The sequence below is a fragment of the Henckelia pumila genome, chromosome 1 (assembly GCF_033568475.1).
Source record: "Henckelia pumila isolate YLH828 chromosome 1, ASM3356847v2, whole genome shotgun sequence".
NCBI classification, from domain to species: domain Eukaryota; kingdom Viridiplantae; phylum Streptophyta; class Magnoliopsida; order Lamiales; family Gesneriaceae; genus Henckelia; species Henckelia pumila.
The window spans coordinates 1,813,106-1,825,391 of NC_133120.1; the positions used below are offsets into that span (position 1 = coordinate 1,813,106).

Below are 12,286 nucleotides of genomic sequence, written 5' to 3' on the forward strand. Positions count from 1 at the left end.
TGAACGATATAGATGTGTTTCATAAATGATTTGAAAAAACACGAAGCATGTTATATTTGGTACGTAAGTTGATTGTGAGCTGAACAATCAATTATCATTTTCCCGATCAATTTAAGTGATTTACATATAAACTGGATGATATTCAAATTTATTTGCGTAGATACAATAAATCCAATCCACGTAGGAAAAAGAAAGAGAAAAAAAAAAGACGTTACAATTATAGATTCCAATTCAGTTTAGTGGCCAGCGGGCGGTAAAATGTAGGGGTAAGTGATGGGTACAATGCGCACCAAACAGAAGCGCAGCTCACGTTAGCCTGGAGCACTTGACAAAATCTGCACCCGACAGTGTCACACGTGTCCGAGAATCATCCGTCCACGTCATCATCTTGTACACCCACTCCCATCTTAGCTTAGCTTTATATCACCCCACCACTTTCGCTTTCTCTCTCTCTACAAAATTCTAGGGTTTACTTTTCTACGGATTCCTGATTCATTGTCTCCAGACTCAATTCTTCTCTCGCAATGGGTTCGCAACCCGATCCAGGCGAGTTAACTCAGCCGCCGCCGAGTTTCGATGAGTTCCAGCGGCAGACTTCGCTCATGACCAGCTGCACTCTTCTGTGGAAGGAGCTTTCCGATCATTTCTCTTCACTCGAGCAGGATATTATGAAGAAATCCGAAGCCTTGAAGGCCAAGTTCCAAGCTTTGACTAACGAAACGCAGGTATCTATGCGGGTTTTGGACAATCGTGAGTCCTCCATATCTAAATCTATGTCAATGGCCTACGAATCGCTTGAAAGGGCGACGAAGCTATCTGTTTCTGCTGCGATGTCGAAGGATCCCAGCACGGATAAGGAATTCGGGTCGACGGAGGAGCCGGAGGTGGACAATTCAGCTGGTGTGCTGATTAAGTTGATTACTTTCTGCCGCAAGATGGCGTCCAAGGAGTGCTGGGGCTTCGTGACTGCAAGGAAGAAGGAATTGGAGGTGTTCAGATCCGAGCTGCCGAAGGCCCTGGCCGACTGTGTCGATCCTCCCAAGTTTGTTCTTGAGGCGATTTCCGAGGTTTTTCCTGTGGATAAACGTGAGGCGAGTAGTAGCTACGATTTGGGTTGGGCTTGTGTGTTGTTGCTGGAGTCTTTGATTCCTGTGATGATGGACCCTGTGTTAGGCAAGGAGAGGATGCTGGTGACGCCGAGCATCAAAGGGAAAGCTGAGAATATTGCAGAGACATGGAAGAAGAGCTTGGAGGAGAGGGGTGGAATTGAGAATACAAAAACTCCTGATGTTCATACTTTTTTGCAGCATTTGGTGACTTTTGGGATTGTGAAGGAGGAAGATTTGGGTTTGTACAGGAAGCTCGTGGTGGCCTCTGCTTGGAGAAAGCAGATGCCAAAGCTCGCAGTCTCTCTTGGTCTTGCTCATAAAATGCCCGGTAATTTTATTCTTTTGTTTCCTTTTTTTTTTTTTTTTATGATCTTCTTAGTCATTAATGTGACGATTCTGAAGATCATATGTAGTTTTGGTTTTCCGAGGTAGGAATCAGAGGTTGCTGCTTATAGTTTTGTTGTTGGCATGCTCTTTCTTCTCGTACGAGTAGAGAAACCTTGGCCTGGTTTCTTGGTTTTGAACCTTTAAGTTTCATTTGTTAACGTCAAATGAAGTTAATTCGAAGTCGGCATACGGTTGTGAGAGATATCAAGATCATAATCTGCCTTTTTATTGGTTTGAAATATTTGGTTTTGTTTGAGACAAGTGAGGTCTTGGTTTCCTCACCATTTTGTGGCCAGTTTAGTGAAGGAACTTCTTTTAGCAGATTAGCTTGGAGAGATATAATGTTCATTGTCATCAGTAGTGGATCTTCTTTTTTTGTGCTTGATTAGCACAGGAACATTACTTGATCCCTACCCAGTTTCCTAATTTTGATTAACATACATGCAGATTGATGTAACTTCTAATTTTAGCTAGTGATAGTTTGATGACAAATGGGTTCCAAACTTTGAGATTTAGTAGTTTTAGAATGAATTTTCTGATAGTCTTCTCCACAGATAAGCCCAAGTATGCGAATTAATTTGTTTCAGATCAGATTTTCTCAAATAATTAGATGTCGTATATTACTTCGTTACATTATTTTGTTTAAGAACATTTTATATCGTTAGCCAGATTTTCTTTACTGCATATATCACGTATATAGAGTTGTAAGCTTCTTCCACCTAGGCATACGCTTGGATCTAGCTGATGTAGGAAATACTTCATAGTGTCTCAGTGCATCTATGCTCACTCTTCTGCAGATATGATTGAAGAATTGATTGGAAGGGGACAGCAGGTCGATGCTGTTCATTTTTCTTATGAAGTTGGACTCACCGGAAAATTCCCTCCTGTCCCCCTGCTCAAAGCTTTCCTGAAGGATGCAAAAAAGGCTGCTACATCACTTCTGGAGGATGGCAGCAATTTCGGACGTGCTGCGGTACGCATTAGATTCTAATGTTTCTCATGCTCATCGAGTTTTGTCAGGCAATGATATCCTTACTTTTGCCGTATACATCATTTACAAAGTAAGTTATCCTCAAATATTTGGCTGGAACATGAATCAGGTATTTCTCCGCCTGGTTCCACCTCTCGTCTCGTCTCTCCTGTCGTCTCTAATCTATCGCATTTTGTGACCAAAATGACCCCTTGTACCTGTGTTTCTTGTTGGTATGCGGATTGTTATTCATCTCTTTACTTATTGTCCTCTGTCGACTATCTGTGTACAGCATCTAGCTGCAAAGAAAGAGCAATCGTCGATTCGAGCAGTTCTCAAGTGCATAGAGGAATACAAACTCGAGGCTGAATTCCCACCCGAAAGCCTCAAGAAGCGCCTCGAACAATTGGACAAAACAAAGATCGACAAGAAGAAACCAGCAAGCCCAACCGCCAAAAGAACACGAGCCAGCACAGGAGGCCCCATGCCTCCAGCCAAGGCGGGCCGCTCGACAAATGCCTATGTTTCATCTTTCCCATCTCCTCCTACATATATCCGTTCCCCGTCACACTCCCAGTATCCATCTCCAGTTCCAGCATACCCTGCAACTTTTACCATGTACCCACACGGAAATCGGAGCCCCCAGTATCCTTACTCCCCAGAAACTGCCCCTCCTCCCGCCATAATCGGATCATATCCCGTTTCTCCGGTAAACTACCAGGCTTATGGAGGGTACAGCAATGCAATGGCGCCTGCTTACCAGCAAGCTTACTACTGACTGGGGGGGTTCTTGCCATAAAAGGTGACTGCTGATATATGATGACAAAATCTTGATGTCATTTTAATGTTGATGTTCTGTAATCACTAACCTTTAATGGTAGCCTTTCATCTGTGTGTTGATCTTTAATCAACTGACCTTGACAAGGGCAGCATGTATTTTCTGATTGTCGCAAACTTGTCGTTCTAGGTTGTGAAAAGTATTAAGAAATGCGTAACATGGACTCTCTGATCAATCGGTAGGATATTTGTGAATCTAATATAGATGGGTGTCGGAGTCCGAGGATCATAAATTTTGTATTTTCGACGTTCTTGGCATGGGGCAGGTAATAATTATCTTCTTGTGAAACATCATAAGCCCCGTCCTCTATAGTGGCCTTTTGCCTTGACGGCTATCTTAACAACTATTTCGTATATATTATTGTGACATGACAATTTTTAACCAAAAAATTTAGAGTTTTGCAAAGAGAGGATGTGTGAAGCATAGTTGCAGGAAATCTGCCTTGGTCTCCATCATGTGGGCTTGGAGAATGATAAATGTTGTGCTTGCTTTTAATCCAAGAGTTGACAATCAAGCAGAGCATGAATTTGCTGTATTGAGTCAATGTTGGATATGTACCTTATATATGCCTCAACTCGCTACTAAATCTTTATCCTTGTATAGGAACTTACGTGAGACCATGAATCATGGTTCAAAATTGGGGAACGGAATCGATCTTATTAATAAAAAAAAAAATTACTTTTCACTATAAATATGAATCCGGATCATACGCATATAAAGGATATATTATCTTATTCACTCAATCTGAAAGCATTGATATCGTGTTAGGCTTGCAATTAATTCGTCATTGATTCAGCTCTAAATCTACCATTTCAAGTCATGCCATCTTCTTTCCCCCCACTTAGGTAAACAATTCTCGTTCAATTCAACACTAATTAAGAAAATATAAGTTGTACATATCAAGAATGAATCCATCTCAAAAGAGGATCCACAAGTGATTAAAACTCGACTTATCGAGGCACTTTCGACGACTATCACACACACTAGTGGAAACGCGAAATGCTACATCGGATGAAATTTCCCATAAAGTATACGACACTTTGTATTCCACCACAATGTAATGTGCACAAAAAAAAAAAAAAGAAAAAAAAAAGGTAGTGTAGTGTAGTGTAGTGTAGTGAACCTCAGTCATTAGCAGTGGCCAATTGCAGAGACAACAATTCCTCCTCGGGAATAACCCTAACATGGCAATCCGATTTAGGGTATGCGACGCACATCAGAGTGTAGCCCCTGTCGATCACATCGTCGCTGAGCATCCCCTCGCTCTGGTCCACCGATCCGCCCAGCAGCCGAGCCGGGCAAGTCATGCACACCCCCAGCTTGCAGTCGTGCGGCACATCAAGCCCACTGTCCAGCGCCTTGGACAGGATCGTCTCGTCCGATTCCACTTCCAGCTCCGTCGTCCCCCCGACGTGCTCGATCAGCACTTTGTACGCTCCCACGGCGGAGAACCGGCGATTCGGTGGTGGAAATGTGGGGAGAATTGGGGATTTTTGAGGAAAGAATTTGAAGGAGCGAGTAGCGGGTAAGTGGAGAGCTGGGAGTGAAGCCATTGTTTTCTTTGTGTGTGTGTGTGGAAGCTATGGTGGTATGGAGACGGACAAGATAAGGCTGGCTAATTTTTGCTCCATATTATTAATTTTTTGAATTTTTACACAAACTTTTATTTTATTTTATTTTATTTCCAAAATTAGAGGTGGTAAAGTATAATTTATATCTATATAATAATAATATCCATCAAGTTGTGACGAAAATTTAAAGAAAGTTATTGTTTCATTATATTATATATATGTTATACCAGCAAGATGTTAAGGGTGAGGCTCATATTAAAATCCCACACCGGAAGATTATCAAAACTGAATGAGAAGACCTCCTATAAATAGAGCTTCCTTACTTCAGTAATTGTATCTCATTCTATTATCGTCATGTTCGCTTCGGTATAATCCATAACAATTGGTATCAGAGCGGTTATGGTGTTCAGGAGCCTTGGTGAAATTTTTTTTAAAATTCTGAGTATGCTCTGTAGTTGCAGCTTTGTTTGATTTTTCACATCAAAAAAGATTTTTTGAAATTTTATTAAGGCAGGAGAAGCGATGGCCGAAAATGACGAATCGGGACCTGGAATCAATAAGTTCGACAGTATAAATTTCATGTTCTGGCGGTTACAGATTAAAGATTATTTGTATAGCAAGAAGCTACATCAACCTCTATTTGGGGTGAAGCCAGAAAAGATGGAGGATGATGAGTGGGAGCTCCTTGATCGACAGGTGTTAGGGCCTTAGGGGTAATACGATTGACCCTAACAAAGAATGTGACATACAACGTGGCGGAGGCAAAAACTACGGAGGAGATGATGTCCATTTTGTCGGACATGTACGAGAAGCCATCAGCAAATAATAAAGTGTTCATCATGAAAAAGTTATTCAACTTGAAGATGGAGGAAAGTGCTTCGGTGGCGGCACACATAAATGAATTCAACACGATTGTTTCCCAGCTAACATCGGTTGAAATCAAATTTGATGATGAGATTCGAGCACTTATTCTTTTGGCGTCTTTACCAAATGTTTGGGAGCCGATGCGGGCAGCGGTTAGCAATTTTGCTAGAAAAGGAAAGTTACAATTTAATGATATCAGAGATCGAATCCTTGGTGAAAAAGTTCGCAGGTTGGATTCGGGAGAAGCAACATCATCGAGATCTGACCTAAATCTCGAAAACAGAAGTAGGGGCAGGAGTAGCGAAAAAGCTTTTAACCGATGGCGTGGCAGATCCAAATCAAGACTAGAAAAGACAAAAATACATTTGAAAAGAAATTGAAGTGCTGGAGCTGTGGTGAAACTGGTCACATGAAAAAGGACTGCAAATCACCCAAGAATAATGCAAATGTTGTTACTGAGAATGTACATGATGCCTTAGTACTATCCATGAAAAGCCCGGTTGATTCTTGGGTTATGGATTCGGGAGCTTCGTTTCATACCACTGGTGATCGTGAGCTATTCAATAATTACACTCTTGGTAATTACGGAAAAGTTTTTCTGGCTGATGGAAAACCTTTGGAAATAGCTGGCATGGGTGATGTCAGTTTGAAAATGTCAAACGGATCTATCTGGAAGCTCAACAAAGTGAGGCATGTACCAAAGTTGACCCGAAATCTGATCTCAGTAGGACAACTTGATGACAAAGGCCATAAAGTGACCTTTGGTGATGACTCTTGGAAAGTGAGCAAAGGAGCCATGATTGTTGCTCGAGGAACAAAAACTTGAACTCTTTATATGACTTCCAGTTGCAGAGAAATGTTAGCAGCTGTGGATGCTGGAGCTAACTCAAGTCTATGACACTGTAGACTTGGACATATGAGTGAGAAGGGAATGAAGATGCTGATATCAAAAGGAAAGCTACCGGAGTATAAAACTGTCGAACACAAACTGTGTGAAAGTTGTGTTCTTGGAAAACAGAAAAGAATGAGCTTTTTGACAGGCGGTAGGAAACCAAAAGCATCAAAATTGGAGTTGGTTCATACTGACGTGTGGGGGTCATCTCCTGTGACATCCCTTGGTGGCTCACGATATTATGTCACATTTATCGATGATTCGAGCAGGAAAGTTTGGGTTTATTTTTTGAAAAATAAATCTGATGTTTACGAAACATTTAAGAAGTGGAAAGTCATGGTGGAGAATGAGACCAACTTGAAGGTGAAGTGTTTACGGTCTGATAACGGAGGAGAATATGAAGATTTTGAGTTCAAGAAGTATTGTGCACAAAACGGGATCAAGATGAAGAAAACCATTCCTGGTACACCTCAACAAAATGGTATAGCTGAGAGGATGAACATGACCCTGAATGAGCGAGCCAGGAGCATGAGATTGCACGCTGGACTACCGAAATCATTCTGGGCTGATGCAGTTAACACTGCAGCGTATCTGATCAACAAAGGAACTTCGGTACCACTTGATTGCAGAATACCAGAGGAGGTCTGGAGCGGCAAAGGAGTAAACCTTTCGTTCTTGAAAGTGTTTGGTTGTCTCTCATATGTTCACATCGGTTCAGCTAGCAGAACGAAACTTGATCCGAAATCAAAGAAATATTTCTTTATTGGTTATGGAGATAATGAGTTTGGTTATCGGTTTGGGATGACCAAAATCGAAAGATCATTCGGAGCAGAGATGTCATTTTCAATGAGCAAGTTTTGTACAACGACAAATCAGACATTCCAGCTGGAGATAAATGTCCTGAAGTTAAGAAGACAAATGAAGTGCCATTGATAGATATTCCTATGAATGAATCTAAGGATAGTTACCAGGAAGAAGAAACTGCACAAGAAACTGATCCACAAACTCCGGTGATTGAACTGAGGAGATCTTCGAGAACAATAAGACCACCTGATAAGTACTCCCCTGCACTTCATTATATTTTGCTGACAGATAAAGGTGAACCAGAGACCTTTGATGAAGCGATGCAAAATGATGATTCAACCAAGTGAGAGTTAGCCATGGAAGATGAGATGGATTCACTGTCATCCAATCAGACGTGGAAGTTGACGGAACTTCCGAAAGTCAAGAAGGCATTACACAACAAGTGGGTGTACCAGATCAAAGAAGAAGTTGATGGCAGCAAACGATACAAGGCAAGACTTGTTGTAAAAGGCTTCCAACAAAGAGAAGGAGTTGATTACATAGAGATTTTCTCTTCAGTGGTTAAGTTAACCACTATCAGAATAGTACTTGGACTAATGGCTAAGGAAGACTTACATTTGGAGCAGTTGGATGTAAAGACGGCGTTTCTTCATGGTGACTTGGATGAAGAAATTTATATGAAGCAGCCACAGGGATTTGAAGTACGAGGGAAGGAGAAAATGGTATGCAAACTTCAGAAGAGCTTGTACGGTCTCAAACAAGCTCCAAGACAGTGGTACAAGAAGTTTGATGGATTCATGAATAACAACGGTTTCCAGAGTTGCCAGGCGGATCATTGTTGTTATGTGAAGAAGATTGATGGTTCTTATATCATTCTACTGCTATATGTGGATGACATATTGATAGCAGGATCTTGTCTGAAGGAGATTGATAAGCTCAAGAGAGAATTATCAAAATAATTTGCAATGAAGGATTTGGGTGGTGCTAAGCAAATCCTTGGAATGAGGATCTCAAGAGATCGGGTGAACGGAGTCTTGAAGTTATCTCAGGCAGAGTACGTGAAAAAGGTGCTTAGCAGATTTAACATGGATGAAGCTAAAGCTGTGAGTACTCCTTTGGCTAGTCACTTTAAACTAACCAAAGCTCAATCACCATCGACGGAGCAGGAGCATGCTTATATGAATAAGATCCCTTATGCCTCTGCTATCGGAAGCCTCATGTATGCAATGATGTGCACCAGACCAGACATAGCACATGTAGTGGGAGTTGTGAGTAGGTTTATGAGCAATCCGGGAAAAAAACACTGGGAAGCAGTGAAGTTGTAACGCCCCGATTTTATCTTAATTGACTTTATTTGAGATAATCGGAGATTCTAGAGTTCAAGAGCCGACTTGATTTTGATCAGGGGCTACTTTGCAAATTTCGGTTTTTCCAGGGACTAAAATGCAATTTTGGACTTAAATAGATATTTAAGCATGGTTGACTCTTTCTCCTCCATTTTTCATCCCTTCCAACGCCTCCTCCCTCCATTAGAGCCGACTCCAAGCTTCCTCAAGCTTCCAGATTTCCTCCCGAGCTCGATCCGTCCGTTGAAAATTATTTCTGAAGGCAGATTAGCGATCACTTCTGCGAGAGCTTCGTTCTATCGTAAGTTTTTCTACGATCAGATACATTCTAGTTTTGGGATGTCGTTAGAATCGATTGAGTTGCTAGTATGTTGTTCTTGACAGAGTTCTGATCGTTTATTATCTGTCGGTTTTGAAATAGAGCGACGTTCGGAATTGTTATGATTTTTGGAAGATTATTCGAAAATGTGAGTTTGGATATGTGTTGGATTTGAGTTTGAATGTTTGAATGTTGATTGAATTGAGTCTATTGGATTGATATTATGCTGTCTGCGTTTCCGGTTTGATCAGAATACAACCGTTATGCCGCCGGTTTGAGTTTTGGATTGTCTATCGGTTCGAATTGTTTGAGTCAAGCCTTCGATTGAGTTGTATGTTAATCTCGAGCCTTATTACTTCTTGTACAGATTGATTTGAGGCTAGTGGAGTTGCGAGATTGCAGCTTTGTGCAACTTGGAGATTGTAGCCGGTATAGTATCGATTTCTTATTATCGATTGAGATAGTTTGATTGAATCTTGATTGAGGAATCGTTGTTGTTTCCAGGTTTGGAGCATCGACGTTGTTGAAAAGAGGTATAAGATGACTTAGACTGGAATGGAACGTGTGACTCGAATCCTACTTGATTCGAGTGTTCCGGAAAAATCACATACTTGCATGTTATTTGATTATTTGAGTTATTTGAGTTATGTTTTGCATTGCATTCATATTGAGCTAAGAATCCTTGATTTGAGCAGCGGGCAGGACGGCCCTTTTATGATAGACGTTTTGGGGATTATATTATGAGTGGCCTGGGTGTAGCCGTTTCACCTAGTGCTAGCATACTCCTTATAGTCGCACCAAAATCTAGAGGATGGAGATACGTAGCACCACCTCGATCGGGAGAGTCAGTGAGTTGTTTACGTGATCTCGTCCTCGGGATCCCAAAAGAAAAAGCAGCAACTCTTTTGATTATCCGACTTGATAATCCCAGATTTAAAGACATGCATTGCATTTATGCATCTGAATTGAGTTTATATATGCTTTTGGAATTGCATGGTTGTTAATTGAATATCTGGAAGTTGATGCATTTCGTTTGAGATGTTTTTATGATATGCATGTTTGTCTATTTTACTGGGAATTATATTCTCACCGGATTATCCGGCTGTTGTCTTTGTTTGTATGTGTACTTGGCAACAGGTGGGGCAGGACCGAGTCAGGGATCGCATGGCTAGGTGGAAGAGTTGATAGAGTGAGGCCTTGTTGTTGTAGAAGTCGAATTGTAATCGAAAGTAGATTTTATTTGAATTCGTTTTGTATCGGTTATGGAACTTTGATTGATGCATGTTCTATTAGTTTGAGATTGTATAACTCTAGAACTACCTTTGTATGTTGATTACATGTTGTTGGATACGGATTTGAGCATGTTAGATTGAGTTGGATTGAGTTTGTAAGGAAAGGCATACCCTGGTTTGTATTTTTTTCTGGGCAGGGGGGGTGCGCTCGATCCTATGAAATGCTGGGATCGAGCGCAACCCCTGAAAATATTGAGGCAGAGACTTGCAGAAAATGGTGCGCTCGATCCTGGATTTTTGCCGGATCGAGCGCGGCACATGAATCTTTCTCGGCAGTGAGTTCAGGATTATGGTGCGCTCGATCCTGGAATTTTCTAGGATCGAGCGCAGCACTATTCATCAGAAAAAAAAAATTTTGTTATTTATTTAATGTCTTATCTTTTGGCCTTTGATTGATTATCGATAGGACTAACTCTTGATTAGATGATTAGAATCGGGGTCTCACATTAAGTGGTATCAGAGAGATAAGATTCTTGGACTGAATTAGAGTGAGCGGGGTAGATCGAGTCCGCATGAATTGAATTCTCGCATGTGTTTGAATTATTTAATTGAGTTATTAAATACCATGCGAGCATGCTTTACTGATTGAGAATTAATTGAATTACATGATTATGTGATTAAATTCTAAAGCATGATTTACTTGAGATATGAATTGCTTGGATTTCTGGTTCGAATTCAAATTTTCTCGGGATGGTTGAATTATTCGAGAAAGAGTTTTTTTTTTTTGGACACCGAATGTTGGAAGATCGAGGTAATTGTGTCCTATCTCGCTTGAGTATGAGATATATGTTCTTGACGTATATTGAACAGGAATCGAACTGCATAGAATCCAGACAGGATAGAGTTATACTGCGACTGATCATAGGGATATCTATTCGGCAGTGATTGAAGAATTATTGATGAGATTTCAGTCGTTTTAATCACCGACTCTGAAGAGTAATGAGAATACCGCAGGATGTGAAAGCTGGTTAGTAGAGATCGATCAGACATGGGATTCTCTGGACTACACTTATGACTGATGGATTTTTGGTGAGTTCCCTTATTTCTTTTGAGGAATCTAGATGATAAATTCCCTTCTTGTTGAGCTTTTGGGTTCTTTAGTCGCAACTCTGGATTTTGATTGGGAATAAGATTGAACTAGGCAGTATAGTACTTAGGCTTTCGGATTTGGATTTTATTATCCGTTGAATTGTTCCTCTGGTGAGAATTTTGATTCAAGGATTTCTTTGATATTATTCTATAGATGAACCGTTTATTTTAGAATTGTGCGGAGGAATTCTCTTTGTTTGTAGTAGATATTATAATCTAGCCCGAATTGGTTGATAAACCAGTGGTTAGAGAGTTTGTTGACATATTCCAGATGAGATTTCTGGATTTCCTCCGAGTTATGAGGTTAGTTTCAGCAACGACTTGAGATCGGGACTGTTCTTATCGTTGAATTCTTATATTTTTAGAATGAGAATTGTACTGATCATTCAGAGCTTTTGAGGATCGTATAGCAGATTTTGTGCCGAACAGTGGTATGTTATTGATGGAACTTCTGTTGATCAGCGCTTTAGGGATTTTTACTTCCTTCTGGACTGATGATCTTCAGTGTCAGGAACTTCTTCTTATTGAGATTGTGATATGCTATTGTTCACAAGAATCATTTAATTGCTTGAGCATCGAGACAGCTGAAGACGCTCGAGACTCAATGTTTGAATCTGGACTTTGAGCTCGCAGCGATCTTATTGATCAGAAGATCCGTTATCTATTGTCTTATGAGGAAATTTTTGTGATATGTTATAATCTTATGAGTTGGAGTATTTGTTTTCGCAGACGAAACTGATTTGGAGACAGAGAAGAGGATTAGATAATATGAGATTCTGACTGCAAATCTCTTCTGAGGAATTTA

The 12,286-nt window shown here is 40.6% G+C and overlaps 2 protein-coding genes across 2 annotated transcripts; one reads left to right on the top strand and one right to left on the bottom strand.

The window, feature by feature from the left end:
* The first annotated feature begins 443 nt into the window (after window positions 1-443).
* LOC140880094 (FRIGIDA-like protein 4a) lies at window positions 444-3,461 on the top strand. The gene is made up of 3 exons (XM_073284202.1): window positions 444-1,437; window positions 2,294-2,469; window positions 2,759-3,461. Exons 1-3 carry the CDS (start codon window positions 525-527, stop codon window positions 3,242-3,244), a joined length of 1,575 nt encoding a protein of 524 aa, XP_073140303.1. The 5' UTR covers window positions 444-524; the 3' UTR covers window positions 3,245-3,461.
* Window positions 3,462-4,162: 701 nt separating this feature from the next.
* Window positions 4,163-4,980, bottom strand: LOC140875950 (ferredoxin C 1, chloroplastic). The gene has a single exon (XM_073279783.1). The coding sequence runs from the start codon at window positions 4,855-4,857 to the stop codon at window positions 4,429-4,431; it is 429 nt and encodes a 142-aa protein (XP_073135884.1). The 5' UTR covers window positions 4,858-4,980; the 3' UTR covers window positions 4,163-4,428.
* Window positions 4,981-12,286: the final 7,306 nt, after the last annotated feature.

Excerpts from the sequence above, each read along its gene's own strand:
- LOC140880094 (XM_073284202.1), top strand. The coding sequence starts at position 525 with ATGGGTTCGCAACCCGATCCAGGCGAGTTAACTCAGCCGCCGCCGAGT. Across the intron at positions 1,438-2,293 it reads TCTTGCTCATAAAATGCCCG|ATATGATTGAAGAATTGATT; the intron begins GTAATTTTATTC and ends ACTCTTCTGCAG. Across the intron at positions 2,470-2,758 it reads GCAATTTCGGACGTGCTGCG|CATCTAGCTGCAAAGAAAGA; the intron begins GTACGCATTAGA and ends ATCTGTGTACAG.
- LOC140875950 (XM_073279783.1), bottom strand. The coding sequence starts at position 4,857 with ATGGCTTCACTCCCAGCTCTCCACTTACCCGCTACTCGCTCCTTCAAA.